This window comes from Sipha flava, unplaced genomic scaffold (assembly GCF_003268045.1).
Source record: "Sipha flava isolate LNK unplaced genomic scaffold, YSA_version1 207_pilon_pilon, whole genome shotgun sequence".
NCBI classification, from domain to species: domain Eukaryota; kingdom Metazoa; phylum Arthropoda; class Insecta; order Hemiptera; family Aphididae; genus Sipha; species Sipha flava.
In genome coordinates, this window is record NW_020272813.1 from 1,452,796 (window position 1) to 1,474,369 (window position 21,574).

General features: G+C 33.4%; 1 protein-coding gene across 5 annotated transcripts in view; it reads right to left on the bottom strand.

Annotated features, from left to right (window-relative positions):
- The window catches only part of LOC112682645 (glutamate-gated chloride channel), a 47,625-nt gene that overhangs the window by 21,387 nt on the left and 4,664 nt on the right, over positions 1 to 21,574 (bottom strand). The window contains exons 1-3 of one of the 5 annotated variants that reach the window (XM_025553309.1): positions 1,681 to 1,829; positions 896 to 968; positions 309 to 469 (exon numbers count right to left, since the gene is read on the bottom strand). In XM_025553309.1, the coding sequence (XP_025409094.1) occupies positions 309 to 469; positions 896 to 968; positions 1,681 to 1,684 (238 nt within the window). In that variant the 5' untranslated portion in view covers positions 1,685 to 1,829. Of the gene's footprint in view, positions 1 to 308; positions 470 to 895; positions 969 to 1,680; positions 1,830 to 21,574 lie in introns of those variants that run through there. The other 4 variants (XM_025553308.1, XM_025553312.1, XM_025553311.1 and 1 more) reach the window with 4 other exon arrangements.

Genomic DNA, 21,574 nt, shown 5'->3' on the forward strand with positions numbered 1-21,574 from the left:
TTTGTGGTGACGAACCCATTATAGATAAAATCAATCTCTTTTATCGCCCTTCGTTGTTTAACAAATATTATTGAGATTATATGAAATATGATATTATTATCATCGAACGTTTTTGAAATATGTTATAAATCATTCCTGCACAGTTTAAACAATTTTTAACATTGTATTGATTTTAAGATTTGATAAATTATAAAAAAAAAAGAATAAAAATTAACATTTATTATGTTATTAATATTTTTTTGGTATCGTGAGAGTGTAACTCACAAGTATTCATGTAAAATAATAAAATGTTTGATCGCATGTATTACCTGTGCCGTTCACTCCCGAAGGACGGATCCTAGCGTCGTAGCTTCCGGGACCTAAGATTTGGTCCAAGACCTCTTTTTCTTTGTGCCTGTAATTGACTTTCGGTTGACACCTGTGTTGAGAGTTTCCAGTGTAAATACAGGCATCATCGTCAATCCGTGTGCTATATTAAACAAAATTTCTCTCGTATAATAAATATTCAATTTTACCTTATAACGCATGCGGCAAATATAAAGGATATTGTTCAGAGTTTGTTTCGCGCCAGTATGTCAATGTCACTCATGGTAGTTTTTTTTATTTCCCTAGTAAGAAAAACGAACGACATCGTTACTGTTCGTTTTATTTTTCTTTGTAGTGATGAAATTTAAATTTAAGAGATTTAAATATTTTGAGGTCTCGAAATAGATTTTTTTCGATAGTCTTAGCGATTGTTTACACATTTATATTTTAAATTATCGTTGTTCTCAAATAAAGATCGAATATGTATGACCGCTTGAACTGTCGTTCGGTGGTTTTTTTTTTCAATTTGTCATTGTAATATTTATTAATCCTTTTATATGTTTACATAAATCACATAAATTTATCTTACCAACAGTAATGAGCAAAATGCATGGACAAAAAAACCAACAGCCATTCCTTGAGACCGGCCATCCTTTGTACACCTGTAATCAAAGAAAAAAAAAACGGGAAGCATTACCCACTCGGTCAAACAATATTACTAGTATAGAACATTATCGTTAACATGCATAGACACTGATAATCTTTAAGCGAATACGTAGCCTTGAAAATCCCTCAACAACTGTAATAATAATTATGACCAAGTACGATTACTTATTAAATAGTTTGGAGGAGCCAATCGAACTACCTAAATACCTGCAGAGAGGTTTCGGTCTATAGTCGGGCGATAATCTGTACGAGGGATTAACTGCGACAATTATATCCATAGACCTGTAACGATCATACGTAAAATGGTACTTGCAATGTATCATATATGCGTCTGAGGCTGTTATATTGTCTAATATCTGTACCACAATTTTACCATTACATGTATGCAATATTGATGATTGTCACGTTTCGAACGAAACTTGCCGTACACCGAGTCGTGATCTAGTAATAAAACAGAATCGATTCGAATATCATTCACTTGTAAAATAAAATGGATTTATTAACCATTTCAAATCGATATCGGAAACCCGAAGAAAATCCGTGACACAACATAACGGTATTATTATGAACACTTTTAAGGATGAGAGATCGAGTAAATTTGTGCCAACAACACTGGCATTTAATCAATCGAATTTATATTTTTATCCGTTTTTGTTTAACAAATCAAATAAAATCATCGGCTCAACGGGGTCGAAAAAGAAATAATACCCATTGCGATTATATTTGCTCAGCGTTGGATCAATACTGCAGGTATACATCGTTATTACCGGATCATATGTACGGAAGGGACACGTATTATTACATCGAAAACGAATACTAAACTCGGCCGAAGGGGGGTTGTACACGAAAACTGACTGAAATAAAACGTTCGTATTCGATAAGGAACAACCAACGGACCTGCGTTGGCATTTGTAGCCGACTGCACATCAACCGTGTAGCGGATGGATGGCCGAAACCTATGACCTAGTTCGTCGTCAATGTGTGCGCTCGGTTCAACCCCGACCGTATCTCGTCAGTAGGATGGCAGAGAGGGAATTTATTTATAAGACAGGGAAAGAGAGAAAGAGAGAGAGCATTTACGATTACAATAATATATCACGGCTTCCGGGATTTTAGTTACCTAACCACAGTCGTCTACGAATATTATAGTTATACAAGTTAGAAGTATCTATAACACAAAAAAATCAAAAGTCAAATTACGAAAGTGAAATTATAATTTTGCTACCGATCACGGCGATTTTGATTTTTTAGCATCATAGCAAAACAGCTGTTTATATTATCAACAAAATTTGAGATAAAAATACATTGTTTATTCCGTAGTTTGTAACCTAAAAAATACATATAAATTGTACTGTTAGTTTTTAAATGTCACCCTAGTAGAAAGGTTTAATTAGGAACAGATGATTCATCAAAATTAATACCACATGTATGTGAAGTAATAAACTTTGAAAAAAAAAATGATAGTGCATATTTTAAATACCGGAATGGAAATGTCGAACATCCTCTAGCTGTTCGTATAACATGTTCACTCGAGAGAAAAATCGTGGTTAAATTTATGCGAACAAATTTATAGGAAAATCAAATTTTCGGAATTTATTCCATAATTTTAATGAATATTCATAAGGGCGAAATTATGCGCGGTGTTTAATAATAATGATTTATATCACTGGTCAGATTATTGGTCCGGAGTACCATCCATGCCTCTTATTCGGACAATCAATTGTGCATTATTCGAGGTTCTGCCATTGTATCTATGTTATTATTATTATCATTATTGTTAATATATTATGATCATCGTCATCGTTACCAATGGCTTCGTATATATTATATATATTGTTAATCGGATTTCAAAGACTTGCGTGACACGTGTGCGCACCTGTATAATAATATTAATAATAATAATACCTATATTATTACGGATTATTATTATTATTATTATTATTTTTTTTTTTTATTAAAAAAAAACTTATAATCTGTATTTGAAAAAAAAAACATAATAAGTAAATAAAACATTTATACAATATTATTACATAACAGAATACCTTGATGAGAGAGCCTATCCATTGATAGAACCCTTTGGAACGTGATTTAAGTTAAATTAGGAGGTCTCAACACCATCGTATTTTCAGATGGCGATGAGGATTTTTGGATAGTATGCGTGAGGATATGTGTGAGATGATTGGGTTTTGATGATGTTGTAGTTTGAATATAATTTCGTATAGTATTATTTTGCTAGTTGGTCTACTGGATCTATTTTTTAGTCTTTATGTAGTGCTTTGTTAATTATATACCAGGGGGGTTGAGGCTATAAGTCGGAGATAGATTGACTGGAAGGATTGAATGGATTGGGTTTGGGTTGGTTTGGCGCAACTCTAGATTTGTATGCCGTAAGCTCAGATAGGCCTTAATAGGGATTTGCATAACATTGATTTAGTGTGAATTGATAATTTGGATTTAAATATGGGGTGGAGCATATGTAGACGGTTATTTAGTGTTTTACGTTTTGCTTTTAAGTGGGGGCCCCAGGTTAGGCACTGATCGAGTGTAAGTCCTAGGCATTTTTTCCTGTGAGATTGTGAGAATATCCACTCCTTGCAGTTTCAGTGATGGAGTTTCTTTTTTACGTAGAGTAAATACTACATGAAAGGATTTATTCGGGTTAATTTTAATTCACTACTAGGTTGCCTAGGTATTTATTTGATCAAGATAGGTTTCAAGACCGACGTCTACATCAAGGTATACATGTCTATTCGAAGTTACAAATAGAGGTTTATTATTTTTTGACGTGGGTAGTTCGTTGGATGAAAGATTACGTTTGTTTGGGTTTTTTTGGCTGATTTCGAAAACATCGCTTGAGATACTTTGATTACGATTGGAGGAAATAGAATTTGTTGATTTTTTTTTTGTTGGCTTGCGTTTTATTATTCATTGTGTATGTTAATCGCACTATCGATGTAATTAAGTTAATAGGCTGATAGCTGGGGAGCTCGAAATCATCAGTAAATTATATCTCGGTTTTGTTATTTAATTAGCAATTATAATTACCAATATTTTTTATACTTCAGGGTTTGAATAGAATTCGGTATGGTGATGGAAATATTTAATTAAGCTATCTGTTTTTTTTTTTTTTTTTTTTGTACCAAGCACGACTCCATAGGTATTTTTTTTTGCAGAGAAAAAATAAAAATAGAACACAGACTGAGAACAACATTGAAACGCGTGCGTTTTGTACGGCTGATACGCGGTGAATGACGAATTAATTCAGCCAATTTATCCGCCAATGTAAGCCAAGCTCGACGTCGGGCTTATATTATAATTGTTATATTTTTTCCCCAGTGCTCTGTCTCTAAAAACGGAAACAACCGTGTTTTCTCGGTTTTTATTAATTATTATCGTTTGACAAACGCACGTTGCGGCATGCACCCCCGTTTTGCCGCTATCCCGAGTGCTCCCAGGCCGGAGTGCCTGCAACAAAACTAATGGCTTTGTATTATAATTGTGTTACATACACATATAGCTGCTGTACGTTTTTCCCTTGTGATGTAATAATTATTATGTTTTTTTTTTTTTTTCGACCCGTCCTAATCTTTTCGGTTGTTCACCCTACACCACCGGAGGCTGGATAATCTAGATTTTATTCGGAATTCAAAACCGTATACATAATATAATATATACATACATGTATACATAAGTATATAGATTTTACTTTTTTATATTTAAAGGAGCAAGTCTTTCAGCCGTAATAATTTTCGTTCACATAATGGTGTACCCGAATACTCGAACACATAGCTCTTCGTCTTTGCTTTCTATTCGATTTTTAAACGGATGAGGGACAGATAGGGTACAAATATATATTCAATCTTCTTTAAGTTTACGGAAGTATAAAAAACGACTCTTTCATTTTGCTATTCGGAATCGTTTTTTTTCTAATCTAAAAAAGTAGATTTTTATTTTTTAAAGGATACCGGAACAGGTGTACACCTGCCAAACGGGTGTCAAATTCGAAGCACTATATCGTGTTTGACAGTGAACGTATTATGTTTGTAAAAATTAATTTTCCATTGTCGGTGGAAGCTGGGGTTATTATTCAGCTTACATAAATAACGAGATAACTGCAGTACGTGTATTCACGTCGTTGTGAACGACCAACACGTTTTGAATTCATGAAATACTCGTATTATGATAATATTTCATTTTGAAAAAAAAGAAAATAATATGAAACGAAACCCGCATCAAACATTCGAGTGTTATACCGAGCGATATCGATGCAATATTTTTATTTTTTTATTACACGTGGGACTGGATTTTGAAATAAATATTTTTAAAAACCACGACCCGTATACTTTTGCCATTTTCTCGTGGGTTCGGAATGTGAACACGCATATATTATGTTATTATTGTTACTTTTCGCGTTTAGAATATTATAATAGGGAGGCAGGGAGCAAAAAACAAAATACGTGCGTCGGAATATAATAAGCGCGTACACATAGTGTTTTGATAGGTACAAATTTTTGCCTAGGAAGTTTAAAATGAGCACTTCTGAAATTATTTTTATCATTTGCTACCACCGGATATTATTCACGTATAATTTTGTTTTTATTTTTATTCAGCTATTTTTCTCTCTTATAATATCATAGTAGGCACCGGTGCCCGAGACATAGCTACGGCAAACAGCCTGTAATCATTAATCTGAAGGCAGTTTACGGAGTGAATATTTTTACGGATTAAATATGAGGGGTGGATATTTTTTTGATGCTTTTTTTTTTAAAAAAAACTCTTCTTATTTCTACTATCAATTTTTTAAATTCTTAGTTTTTTTTAGGAACTTAAAATCGAACTGCCAAGTGATTTCGTTTTCAATTCGGTCATATTTTTATAATTCAAGGATATTTAAGAAAATTCTAACACGTCAAAATACCTATTATACCAAACCAGTAATTTATTCATATTTTATACTCAATTCGTCTTAATTGCTTTAAATTTTAAATTTCAGTAAAATAAGACACTTTCGTGAAAATTAAAATTAAAATCATAAACATTTTAAGAACCTTATCGATAGTACAAACACACTTTAATTTCATCTCTCTGTGGGAGTATTAGATCCGCCTCTGAGTTTTAAGGGGCGGTAGGTGGATCTTCCTGGTGAATATGATAATTCGATGCTTAAGTGTTTTGGGGTCTTGCCGTAGTTATCGGTAGAATCGCAGCATTTCATTCTTCAAAGCTGTATTATTACGTGTATATGTTATCATGAACATTTTCACTTTTGACATTTAAATTTTCACCATACAATGAAATCACCTACGGTGTGGTTTAATAATCGATGTGTGAAATCAAACCACACAGGGTTCTATTTTATTCGTTCTATTACCGTTAACGGACGATTAAAACGTCATATATTATTAAGGTTCGCAGCTGTTCGATGTTATTAATCGTTCGTTTTTACAATATCGTATTAAACCGGACGGCGGTGTTGCGATAAATTGTTTGTCTGTATTCCGTGTTGAAACAAGCGCGAGCAATGCTGTCCCGTCGTCGACTTGATGGGATTTTCAAACGACTTCCCGGAGCAAAAGATGACGTCGAAACTCGTTTCGGAAGACGGCGCGGACCGAGACCAATATCGGTCGGTGTAAGCGCGTGTTGGTCGGTCGGGGCCGGTGAATATCGGACAGCCGTGTCGGCGAGTTCCGCGGTGACGTCGTACGATCGCAGGGACGTGTCGGGTGGGCGCGATGTCACCGCGGTCATAGTCCCTAGACGGAACGAACGTTCGCCCGGCCGCGTCAACCCGTCGTGTCGTACGTGGCCGTCCATCAACCCTTGCGTCGCGTAACACAGTGTCTACGTGCCGGCGGCGACTGTTTCGTTTTTTCGCCTGTGCGCGGTGGCCGATCACTGCAGATACAACTTCATCGTCGTCGTCGTCGTCGTAAGCGGCGGCGGCGGCACACGAGGAAATTGATCTGACGTCCTCCGCCCCCGCGTTGCCCCGGGCTACCAGGTCGCCGACGAGACCCCGTGACGTACGCGATAGCTGTTTCGTACGTCATCGTTTCGCCGCCACGGGTTTTCCGTCGGATTCGTCTCCGTTCCCACCCCCGGTCGCAGTGGTTTTGTTTTTACCGATACGTTTACAGTTGCACGGGCGACGACGGGACGATTGCACTCGTCATCGTGCCCCGATGGGCGTATCGCTCGCGGTTTTCTCTTCAAAGGTTCTGAAAACGGCAATCCAAATGCGTTACGACGATCCCCGAAAACCGCCGGACCGTTCAGAACGACACGTGTTGGACGAGTGGTTTAGCTTGACCCAGTGGCACCATGACCGGATCGGTTTTTCAGGGTGGTGCTGTGGTGGATCGGTATACGGAGTAGTGATTGAATTGATCCAACCAGCTATGAATTATAATACTACTGCCCGTTTAACAATTACTATATAAGACATTTAACCGCCTGAATGCTGTAAGAAATACTAATATGGGTTGAACATTTTTGAGAGAGGGTGGACATCCGATCCCTTAAAGTACATTTTTGGGTGGGTTGGGTAGTAAGTTGTAAATTTGGTAGCTATTGACCAGACTATTTAAAATTTTGTTCGGCGCCACTGACCTGACCAGTCGACAGTATGCGTTATACGCGCGGCCGAAGAGACATGTGCGTCAGCTGCGCGTCGATCGACCATCGTCCATGCGCTCGATTCATCACACGTGAATCGTCCTGCCGTATGGGGTAATTGTGCGTTGAAGATGTTTCCGTTTGATATATCCTTTTTATGTGCGTTTGTTTATTCGTTGTGCGCACGTTTCTTGTCGCCGATAAACTGGTTTTCCAGGCCGCGGGGACGTGCACGTCATAACGTTAGACACGTAAGCGATTACGGTCGATTATGGTATTTGGAGAATATTTAAAACCGTGTGGGGGTACGCGGAATTCTACAGAACGCTGAGGAGATCTAAAAGATCAAATATCATGCATAGCATTTATGTCTTCGGCGACCCTCAATAATTATTTATTATTTGTTTATCTATACATTTATGATGATTCAGAGTTTCGTAATAGTTTTAACTTGTACGAGCACCGAATCCGAACCCTTTAGATGTACGTACTCACAACATACACGAGTGTATTGAGTTCAAATTTAATTTGATGAAAAACTAATTAACTACATTTCTCAGGTGAACTTTTGGCGGTGACAAAACTTCTAGCACAGTTTTAAATATTAAGCCATGAAGCGTTATAATGTATACATTTTCATATTCGCACGTTCGTATTTAATTTTCTCAAATAAAACAACTTCAATACAAACCTATATGCAAAACATTAAAATGAGTGATTAATTCAGAATTTTCTACGGTTTTCTTAATACGAAGTGAAGAATCGATTTTTGTACAAAGTTTTAATATTTTTAATTACATAATTGTAGTAGGTAATTTAACATTATTAGTAATAAAGTTTAGTAATAAGATTTTGATTTTATTCACAGGAAGTAATTGCGTGTTCATATAAAAATGTGCAACAAAAACAGTAAATCGATTTATAATTATTAATATACGATTGTATTATGTATGGGCACTAAGCGTATAGATTCAGATAAGTTTTTGTACAAAATAACGTAGTGTATCGATTATTTTCTCGGGGTTTTTACAATTAAGAACAAATGTTTTGAAATGCAAGCGGATTATAGCTATGCAAATACATAACTAAAATGTCACGATGTTCTATATTTATAACGTACAATAAGAATATGGTCTGATGAATATTCAACGATTAATCTGAATCATTTTTAATTAAGGGATGATTCACAAGGATTTAAATACTTATTATAATGGGTTAACAAACATTGAAGTGTTAACAACCTTATATTGGATTCATTTTTCGTGTACCTACAAAAATTAGTATTAGCCAAAATTAATCAATTGTTAAGTAAAAAATTTTAAATTTTTAAGTAACGGAAGAAGTTTTATAAACAATTATTCTGGAAAATATATGTACTAATATAGTTTATTAATTGGAAAAAAATTAATATTGTTCGTCGTTTTCGACCAAATATTAATCATTTTAGTTTCAAATACAGCATAATATACATAAATACAACCGATGACAATAACGTAATACAATAACGTAATCCTTATACGATTTATGAATCGTATAAGGATTACGTTATTGTGGCATTTTTCGTTGATATTAATATTGTACGTTACAGCGTACAGTGAACTAATAACCTACTAACTCAAATCAGAGATATATATGATCAATAATTCTTTACTTACGCAAAAGCGTTCCCGGTAGCTTTAAACACGGAACACGTAGAATCTCATGTATGATTTGTAAAACATAGCAAAAATATATTACTAGGCACGTTTAATTGAAGATTGGTGTACAACTTAAAAATGAAACGAGAAATTAATGAGGATGATGATAATTATAGTAATTTTGATATTTAAATGTGATTCGTCAAAAAATTAGATTGAGCTAACTTATCCAAATAATTTTTTTGGCTGAAATTAAAATAAGTATATTATTTTACGCAATTATTCTTATGTTTTTACATTTTTTTTATTTTGTTTCTACATATTTATATATATATATATATTTGTTTTTTTAATTAATTTATAATTTTTAATATCATTACTTCATAATGAACTTAAACCGCTATATAATATGCATCATCAATCACGAACTTTATACTCACGTGTTGATTATATCGGAGGGACGTGGAGAAAAAATGAATAATAAATAAACCTACCGAACATCATTATTTATACAGTTTTCAGACCTAAAAAAGAACTGTAGGTTAAATACAAAACTCAATATTATTAAATTTCTTTTGTCGATTACTGACCGTTTCCTGAAAGTTTTTGTTTTTTTATGTTAAAAAAAATATATATGTAAGAAGATTAAATGTGCATACAAGAACATATCGTAATGTAGAATACTGCGCGCTTGATGCAATATAAAACGATGTACAATAAAATAAATACGGCATAACGTACATAAATCCATTAAGTCTGATTAAACAAATAATACTACGATTGATTGTTTACTAGAACCACGATGAACTATTGTTATGCAAAGGAAGAATATTAAATTCATTTGTGTTGTACAATCCGTTCATGGTTTTCCATTTTAATATGAATTTTTTAATAACAAAATACTGCGCAATTAGATAGTATAAAATATAAAATATTAAACCCATTATTATTAGTGTGTGGACTATCAAAAAAAAAAAAAAAAATATATAAGTAATAACAAAATAGTATACAATATTAACAGTCTGGACAAACGCGTAAGTGTATCAGAAACTGTGAACAATAATCATCTTATCAAATTAAACACGAATATAAACTAAGTCAATGATAGACGCGCGTGAATAATTCCCTAGCAATAATGTATTTGTGAAGTATGATAATCTCTTATACGTGAGTTTGAACAAAAAGTTTACTTATACGTAAAACTTAAATCGTACGCACTCTTTATTCAATTACAAAGACTGTACAAGGTAAATATTTTAAATTTCAAAACGTATTTACAGGTATAGTCTACTGTACAAATCATATTATTGTACACGGAGTACATTAAAATGTACAAAATATTAAATAAATTTATACTTTTAGTTAGAGGCGAGTACAAAACATAGATCTGTATTGATTTTAATAACGGTTTGCATTTTTTCCACGACTTACAGATATACAGGTAGTTAGGGTAAATAGATGTAAAATAATACCACAGTGGAAACGAGTGAAAATGGAAAGTTAAGAAATATTTTGGGAAAGCTGCCAGCCGGTTATAGATGGATAAACGAAAGGGTGCTGCAGGTATCTTCATTCCTCCACTCGACCCGCAAGCCAGGCCGGATGCTCTTAATTTAGGCCACTCGTAGACTTAATGCCGTTTGCACAAGGGATCGAAAATCCCGGAAGCTCAGGAAGCAATAAGTCTGCAGATAGTTTTCTCGCGTAACGAGCAGAGCTATATTACGAACCGGGTAAACCGGCTAACCACACACTACACTCGCCCACTTTTTGAAATATTACTGCACTGTGGCCATAGAAAATGAATTTTTAATAAAAAATAAAGTCATGTTGGTAAAAATATTACGTATACAGTTTATGTTACATGATATAGTTATTTTTATTTTTGTTATCATTTCTTGCGTTTAATAGAGTTAGAATAAATCATTATTTCATGATAAATTATACAATGGACAATGTCCATTGTATAAAATATTGGACATTGGACATGTATATTTTTTCATACGTTATTAATTTTCGAAAAATATAATAAAATTATTAATAATATTACTTATTAAATTTTGACATTGAATTCAAACCGCTTTACTGAGGAGTATAAATACACGATGGACTACAATCATGGTAGTTATAGAATTAAATTATGGTAAATCTTAGAAGAATTCACGAATAATTCCTTCTGAGTAGATTAGAGTCTAAATACTAAAACCACTAAAGATTATAATCATAGTAGGTGCTAGAAGAAAATATTTTTCATTAATTAAACTGTAAAATCAAAAGATGAATCAGTAAATTGTTGTTAGTCGTATATATATGTTTTAATTTATTCGAAAGTGATGCAAATAATAAAAATGAATATATTGAATATTTATTTAACCGTGGAAGTATTCAGTTTAACAATATTTGAAACTTTAAAACCTTGTCGAAAACGAACGAATCTACTATATTTGTACGTTATATGGGTCAAATGGGTCCATGGTAAGCTTTGCCACATACCATTTTCGAGCCATAAATTCAAAATTATTAATTTTTTCAAGAGAAGTATAAATTGTTTGTGGGACGAAATTAAATACACTATCTCTAATTTTGTTTCAGCTTTTGTTGTTATTGAAAAAACTTTGGTGAACATCGAAAAATGACCTCTTCAAAGAACCATTAATGTCCGATTTTATATCAAATAAGTTACTGCTTGAAACTTTTGATACAGATTTACAACCCGAAAAAGTGTTAAGATAAAGAAAAAATAAAGAAAAACATCGTTGTTAAACCAATACATTTCTCGCTTCGATCGGAACCCAATATAATACGAAATACTTGATTGGTATAACGTAGTATTGTATAAAAAAACAAAAACCAATACATATTATATTGCAGTACACATAGGAAGGTTTACAAATCATAGGATAATTTAATATGCGCATTATCTGAATATCACGTGGTTGACCGACATGTGTATAATATATTTTATGCTCATCATAGATCGTCACTTTAATAATTCAACTCCCCACTAACCATGATGCGTAGAAGATTTGATTTCACATGTAAACCCTCCACCGAAGGAGAGAAATAATGTTATTTTGATTTTAAGTACTGCGGGAAAAGATAAGTAAGAAAAAAAAAGTCCATCAGCCAAATCGTCTTCGGATAAAGTATATTTTTAAAGACCACCAGTTGAAATATTTTTTTTTATTCTTTTTTCCGAAGATACATAGGTATAATGATATAACATCCGGTCAGGAACTCGAGGAATATCATATACATTTAAGAATAGAATCATAATACGCTATTGACGCCCGAGAGAATAGTGTTCCGATGCGATACCATAGTATTTTATCGTAGTATCGAGTATTATATCGTAGAGATAAAATAAATTAGAGCTGCTTGTATAGCAGAGCAATTTTTTGCAACTCGTCACATCAACTATAATAATTTATTTGTGTTATCCACCTTTGAAGAAATTTAAACTACCGAGCAGCGAGTACGCTGACGTTACGGATTTTTTGCTTGTTTATCACACCGCGTGTATAAATTGTCTGTAGTCGAGCATTGGAAACAAAATATTATCCAATTAACTATTGTTAAACGAATCTTTTAACTGCTATGTATGCGAATTATATGATTGAGATTTTTAAGCGCGTATTTCAATACTAGAAAAAAGTACGAATTATATGATGAACAAAATAATATTAAATCATACATAATACGAGTATATCAGAAATACATACAAATATTCAATAACAGTATAAAAGAAGGAGATGATACTTTACCTTCTAATGGACGTTTCTGTTGTAGTAGTGCCATCTGAATCCGTTAAAGTTTATATAACTGAAATTAAGATTGAGTGCACTAAACTAAATACTATTAACCCGACGGCCAGATGTCCTTGGATCTCCTGGTCCCATCGAAAAAAAGAGTCTTTTTTAAGGTTACCTTACTAATAATAGAAATGGACGTAGGATCGAAAAAAATAAACACCAACAACAAGATTAGAACACCAATATAAAGATATTGTACTTCAATGTAGGACAAACTAGATCAAAAGCAGAAGTACTGGGTAAGCTGGCAAGTAATATTGATATTATAGTCATACATGAAACTCATGTCATAGAAAGAGAAGAAAGCCGTTTAATTGTTCCTGGTTTCACAATATAAAATATAATTGTATAATAAAATAATAAAAAATTAAATTCAAACTAAAAATTAGTAAATGGTAGTACTCGTTAATTAATATGTAAATCAATAAACAAATAATTTATGCATAGAAATAAATAAGCAAATGATTAGTATTATTATACGAGTATTTGCAAGGTACGATTAGTTTCGAATTAAAAAATTCATCATCAGGTATACATATACATTTTATTGACTTTGTATAAACCCGATAATGAATTTTTAATTCGAAACCGATTGTACATTACAAATATAATAATATTCCTAGCCAAGCATTTATTTATTTATGTACTATTGATTTATTTCTATATATATAAACTATTAAATAGTTAAAATTAAATTTAGTTTATTTATTTATATAATAATTATAAAATTTTATGAAATTTAATCATTATAAAAATGTAACCAATTCAAAGATCTTATCGGTTTCGCAATGATTTTATTTTTTTTATTGTTCATCAGTGTAGACCAAAAGATTCATATGAAACTTTTGAAGTTAGAAATTGGTCGAGAAAAAATCTTTAGATACGCTATTTTTAGTACCTCGTTCTTCTGAGCGCAGGGAAAAATTTAAAAAACTTCAACTTAATTTCGATATTCAAAAATTTATAATTCTACTGAAAAAAAACTGATGTTATTTGGTAGGTATTATGGCTGAACTTTTGAGTACAAAGCTAGATTAATCCATTTTCCAAAAGATTACAAGATCAGATTTGGTACTTTAAGGTCAAATATACAACAATGCTGATTGTTTTCATAGATATTAAAGGTTATGGCTTACACATTTTTCCAATCATTTTTTGAACTTTCGAATGTTGCACCGAAAGTGAGTAATTCAGTAAAATTTAGTATTCAGTGGATAATTAATAATGTGGGACATGGAACACCGAAATCCTGAGTATGTTTTTATAGACTCGTCTAACGATCACAAAACCTTTTTATGGTAGAACATCGTATCATCATTATAATAGTATACGCAAGACTACTGTGTGAAACTTATTAATGGCGGTTTTCGTTTATTTTGGGAAACGGTTTATAAAAAATAAACAAAATAAATATTAAAATGAAATATCTCACAATTTTCGAGATCGAGCGCACGCGTTTCTGTAATATTATATAAAAACTCGCGCACGATTATTACAATATGCACGAACGGTATATAAACTATAAATATATATAGACACACACAAACACACATACAGAGAGAGAGACACACACACACACACACACACACAACTGTCCTAGGGAGGCGTTCATTCGCGCTGTAACAACAGAATGGAAAAAAAATGAAAAAAAATCACCGCATTATTCCTTTAGCGTTTGTATCATCACGTTTCAAAGCTTTTAGCAGGGCGTGGCGCGCACCGGCAAACACTGCATATATACTGCCCTATATGTATACCTTAGATATAATATATAGATATATTACATGTATATTAAATAAATATTCATGTTACTGTATACATAAATGTAGAAAAAACAAAAAACAGGGTGGGAAAGAAATCCAAAACATAAACAACCTGATAAATTCGTTTCACACGCTGTATACATATTATTTAACTACGGCGCGCGTGTGGTGTATGCGTTACGCCTTTTGAATACACAGTACCCACACTGCTGTAGCTTAACGTATACATAACGCATAGTACGTGTACCATGTTTAGCGGCTGCAGTAGCGGTAGTAGCGGTACATGGTATGAGTAGTAGTAGTAGTAGTAGTAGTAGTAGTATACGGTAGCAGTTGAAGTATAACTCTCGTAAATCAAACAATAAAATTAAATGAAAAAAAAAACCTGCAAAAGCAAACAATTTATAATACATAGAAACGTAACGACTGCTGAAAAATACAGTACAAAAAACATCAGTGTTTACGGAACGTAATGCGACAAACGTGAGCGTGGACCACCACCGATAATTAAATTTTATGGGAAAAGCCAAGATCGTGTTGTTTTTATTATCATTATTATTATTATTCTCGTTGCTAGAATTAAATCAAATTATTTTGCCATTAAGTGTTATAGGGTGCAACAAACATTCGAGGATTTTAAAGATTAACTGTGCCTTGTTAAAAACGTGTGTATACATAATAACATGCGAACGGGAAAAACAACAGCAATGCCCTCGGTCGTGTCCGAAACGATTTCGGTCATTTGAAATTTATCGCGTTCGCCAGGTTTTCTCGAATTGAATGCTTTCAACATTTTGCAACACATTCAATTGGGGCATTTTAATAAAATTGTTTAATTCTTGATACATTATAGTGATATTTTGTAAAAAAAAAAAAAATAGATTTGATCTCACTGCGAGACGTGCTTCGTGATCAACATAATTATTTGAACTAGTTTTAAACGATTTTGTGAAATCGAAACACAATTCTGTACACCATCTAACCATGATCTACCGTATTACGTGTATCCAATGTAAAGATAGTACCTCGAAACAATCAAAGTTATTCAAATTTCGGTCGCTCGAAATCGAACAAATATGAAGTTCATAACACTGTACGAACAGGAAATCAGATTTTGAATAATGTTCTGATCGTGGCGAGTGCTACTGTAGCGCTTCGCTTAGTACCGTCAAAGGATCACCAAATTGAATTTAAGGAGTTCGTGGTGTTGTTCAAAACAAAGGCTGAAATGTAATGCGTTCAGTGTAGGATTACTTTTTTTTCTCTCTTTTTTTTTACCTATACTATGCGGAAATGGATGATTCAATTGAGTTACGGCGTTTTGAATGAAATCGCGAATCCGACGAGACATGATAATATTATATTACCATGCCCACGGCGGTTTTTTTTTCACGATGCAGGTTTCGTACACGGCATTTACGACGAGGATCGGAGCGGACGATTAATAATAATTCACGTCCACCACCGCGGTGGATCATCCGCCGCCAGTGTCGCACTTGTAACGGCGTGGGGGTACGCGATCCGACCCCAGGTCATTCTGTAGCGTTATTGCCAGGACGACCTAACTGCAGCAATAGCGTGCGATAGTAATCCAACTGTTGACGCGCGGCGAGAAAATAAAAAATACAGCCGAATTCGACGGTTACAATGCGCGAGCAAAATTGTTTTGCATATCCAACAAAGGGATTCGTTCCGGGATTCGTATACGGGATAAGCGTAGGGAAGGCCAGCGACAGAGGGGCATGGGGAACAGCTGCATACCAATCTTAACGTTAACGATTGCGGAACGCGCTCGATGAAACGTTCTGTTGTATCCAGACAACAAAAGTCGCAATAATAATTTGGCGTATTCACGATTATTAGGTAGTAACGATCGCACGCGTTGTCACGTGTCTTGTAATTCTATTATGCAGTATAGTATCTCGGTGCGGTCGCGATGAATTATTGTTTCTTTGTACGTAAACAACACAGTTAGCGACAGTCTTGTTCTAGCTAAAGCCGATGACGTAAAAAGACGTACTGAACAAACAAATTTCGTTTCGGTTTGTTTTTCGCTCACCAGTCGATGGGGTTTGCGGTTAAAAACAATAACAATTATCGTATCATAATAGTATTATCATGGTCAATATCGTTTTCAAAAATAAACACGACAAAATCGGTGCCGCCACGGCGTTGCGACGTTTCAGCATCGACGTGCTCGCCCGGGAGGTGATCCGATGTGAACAGGTCGAGTGCGGCGTAAAAACCTGGTGTGAAGACTGTTTTAGCGCGTACGCTAGTGGTCGTGATCAAAAGTAATCGGCTCTTTTCGTTCAACAATTTATGTAGGAAACATAATGCTCGTACCGTGCTCATATACTATGCGCGTGTATCACGAAATCACTGAATCAGTGGTGGTCGTCGCAATAACAATAACAACGATAGCATTTTACGACCGACGTACACGTGTTGTACGCGATAATGCGTTGTACGGTTCGAGACGTGACTGTTGATCGTTATCATACGACGACGAGGATCTTTTCTTTTGACGAAAACTGTTTTTTTTTTCTCTTCACCCCCCTCCCTTCCGGTAGACCCACGTGAAACGGTACGGGTGGATATATGTGTTTCCCCACGTGCGATGTATTTTACTTAAAATTAAACCTAATGCAGATATTCTTTGTCGCGGACAATAGCCTCAATAATAATATGCACTGTATCGATTCCTGTCGGGACCGTTGCAGGATTTCGGAGGATTTGTTCTGTTAACCGACGGCGTAACTGTAACCGGGTGCACATAATTTCATCGTCAAAACCCGAAACCGGCGAGAATTTGTAGGTAAACGCAACGGTATTTATTACCACGTCGTGTTCATCAAGAACCGCAGTTACCTGTGTCATTACCATTTGAAGCGTTTATGCTTGTTTACGAATATTATTATTATAATTATCACGATAGTAAAATAAAATATTTATATTTATATAAAGTACGCTTTTTTCGGTGCCCATGGTTTCTCGGTTTCTCTCGGATTTCGACTTGGACAAAAGCCAGGATTATCAACAGGGAATTTTCGCTCTAGAAACAAGACTTTTAGTAGTGTCCGGTATAACCGTTCGACAAAGGCACCTGAAACAACAATACCTGCATAATGGAATAAGCACGTTTTTTTTTTTTCAATCGCGTAGGCACATCACTTTTGCAGGGTGTTCAAACGCGCCGCGCGATAAATGACCTACAGTGATTTAAGCACTTTAAAATCGATTCAACCCTTGTCCACGGCAGAACGGTAGTACAGTTTAACGACCAAAAACAATATTTTTTTTCATTCGGCCCAACGAACGCTCATTTTTCCATTAGTGACGTGGTATACCGCCTATATATATAACCTGCCTGAGTGGAAATTCATTCAGCGGTCAGAGGCCGGTAAAATAAATGTCTGATATTGATAGAGGAAATGTAAAACAAATTTACAAACGATTTGTAGAGGCGATAGTTTTAGATAAATCCGTCACTTATGTGTTCGTTATTATTATGTATTTTAAATCCGGTTCATTTTTCGAACAATTCGGCTTAGAATTTTTACATAATACAATGCACACACGGTATTGTGTTATATATTTCTATCGACGAAAAGTGTGGAAAAATCAAAAACGCGTACTGTTGAAAAGCTACACCGATGCAGATATTAACCAGGAACATTTATTTTATTTTTTTACGCACAATACTATTACGCGTCTGTCGATGGAATTATAATTGGAGTCTGTGAGGAAATAAGTAAAATAAGGTACCGGTGAAAATGTCTTATTATTACATAGGTACTTCGTCGTCCAATTATAAGTTATTTAACCGTCGTCGTACCGAGAAATCAAAGTTGACAATGCGCGCACGAGTTAAAAAGAAGAAGTTTGAACTTCAGGTCGGAAACGTATATAATAATTGACTTGTTACTATATTGAGTTAATCATACATTTCATACCGTTTGCGCGTCGACGTCTACGAGCGAGTTTAAATTAAAAATGTTTGTATTGTGTGAACGGGAAGGCGTAGAAACCCGCGGATAACCCGGGCAACAGAAATTATAATGATTATAATTTATAATCAAACGTTAATTTCAGGATTCTTCACGTGATAAATTATATATATATTCACTCGTAATATTATTACGAACCGTATACCATGTTCACACGAAATTTCCTCTTTTTACGTTCCGATTTTAATTTGCCGTTACTCGATTACTACTTCTGATGAAAAATAAAACATTTCAGATTTATATGTATACATTTTTATTTTACATCTTTAAACACGACTTTATAAAATATTTTACATTTTCTTATATATTTTTTCTTATTTAAAAAAAAAAAAAAAACATTGTGATACAAAATGATAAATTGTATTTTTCGACGAATCCATCGTGTTCAAAATATTCTAAATTGTAATAAATCGTTATGTAATAAGTCTTTAATATCATTTACCCAAATGATATTGTTATGAATTTGGTTGGATAATTTGTCTTTGTTAATTTTCAAACAGTATGTCTGTTTAAATTTGAAAATAAGTACTTGCACTTTTTATATTATACTATACTTTGATACTTTTAAGCAGCGCATACTACTCTCATCTATTTAAAAAAAAATAATGAAATCCATATATAAAAACTTTTCATTGAATAAAAACACGCCAGTATCTTGATTTGTGTGCAAGATTTAAAATAATTTGGTTTAGTATAACAATACCTGTAAACAGTTTGTTCAATTATTTTCAAAGGTTTTGAAGCGTATTATGCTTTTCCTGGTCAAAACTCTATTATTGTTCGCTCTGCTATAAATATACTTTATTCTCCTTTCAATCACTTCCATCGGTGCATTTCTATTGAACTTTTAAGTCCATTATTATTTTTTAAAATTATTTTATTTCTACGTCTGTAATAATAATTGTTTGATATCAACCCAAAGTAATATTTTTTCCCGTAAAGAAATTAATGTTATAATTAACTATTGGTTAAAACTTGGCAGGTGCGTTTAAGTAAATTGCAAGAAAAATTAAATTATTACGAATTATTATGTAGGTAAACGATAATGCTTTTTATTCGGGTTTATGGACGTTTTCTGTGTTAGAGTGTTCGAGTGTTAAATATTTTCAGCAATCATATAGTAATATTATTTTTTCGAATTAAATAAAAAATTAAAGAAATTATTAGTTTTAAATTTGTCATAAAACGAATTATTTTCTTCGTCTGAAATCAATTAGAATGGTATGAGTTAATGACCAGAAACGCCTCTCTCTCTCACTCTATCTCTCTCTATATCTGCGGTCAATTGAAACTGATCAAGATCAGTGTACAAGTATTAATAATATATTTGGGAATACAGTTTTAGAATGAATTACATGGTATTGTTAACGTATTGATATTTATCTGGAAACACTACTGAACTGTGTGTGTGTAATATAATACGTTTGATGTTAGACGTTTGGGCAACGAATCGAAATTTAAGACATGTACAACTGCATAATAGCCGTTGAGGTCGTTCAAAAATCATCGAACGTCTCCATAACCCGGTACGAGTGTGTGACGCAGAAACGTGTCGGACGACATAAATTCGTTGAAAATAATATGTGACTGCACCGAAGTGCGATACGTCATATTTTAATCCTGTTATTGGTATTTCGTGTACTGTAAACATTCCCGTACAAAATGAACAGTAGAGATATTATGAAATTGTAAATAACCCGTAATAATAACAAACGAAAATAAAACAAATTGCTCAATAAAATGTAATCACATATCTTTGGGTTAGGTGCGGGGAAAATAATGGTGCTAAGCACATAATACGCGCGTTCAATCATCTGTGATTCGCACATTTTGCTGTTGACAATTATTACGCGTTGACTGTCTGATTGAAATAAATATTAACAAACATGTAGTTGCGGCATTGTTCTGACAAGTGGAATATAAAGTCAGTCGTATATAATTCAAAGTATTATGTACTTGAACAATGACGGTCTAACGTTGAAATGGACGCATTTTATTTTGATGTTCCCGTTACAAAGTAGGTAAGCAATAAAATAATTCAATGAACTTCCAAGCGAATAATAGTTAATTAGATGTAAAAAATAAAAAATAAAACAAAAAAGATGTTAAACAAGTAATTTAAATTATTCATTACATTGGTCTGCATTATCGTAGCTTTTATTTTTATTAATTTGTGGTGTATTATTGAATTAAATCTTAGAATTCTTTTTTGAAAGCGTACTAACCTTGTAAATTATAAGGTAAAATATAATTTCAAACACACAGTTGAATGTTTTTTTTTAATGTAAATGATGGTATTTTTTAAAAAAAAAACTACCAGCACTAGCTCGTAATTAAGATCACATGAAAATATTATTGGTGTAATATATAAAACAAATTTTTAGTTAAAAAATTAGTCTCATTATGTATCATGTAAGATGAAAACAAAATCATAGACAAAAATTTAGATGAAAATGATTAAATAATGAATTTAACTATCAAATGAATAGGCGATAAGGGTTAAAAAATTTCAAGAAAATTCGTGATTTTTTTTGTATATATTATTTTTGATTCTAAAACCACCATTGGCCTTTAAGTATATTGATATTATTGTCTCTAACGTTTAGAATACAGCTGGTTAAATTCTAACAAATTGGATAAGTATTTTTGAGATAAGTAAAATTTAATATCGAGAGTAATTGTATTATTGTTTGCCAAACGGTATTGGCCATTTGGTAACGGTCCAATATGTGATCAGTAGAAACATTTTAATCTACCTGTAT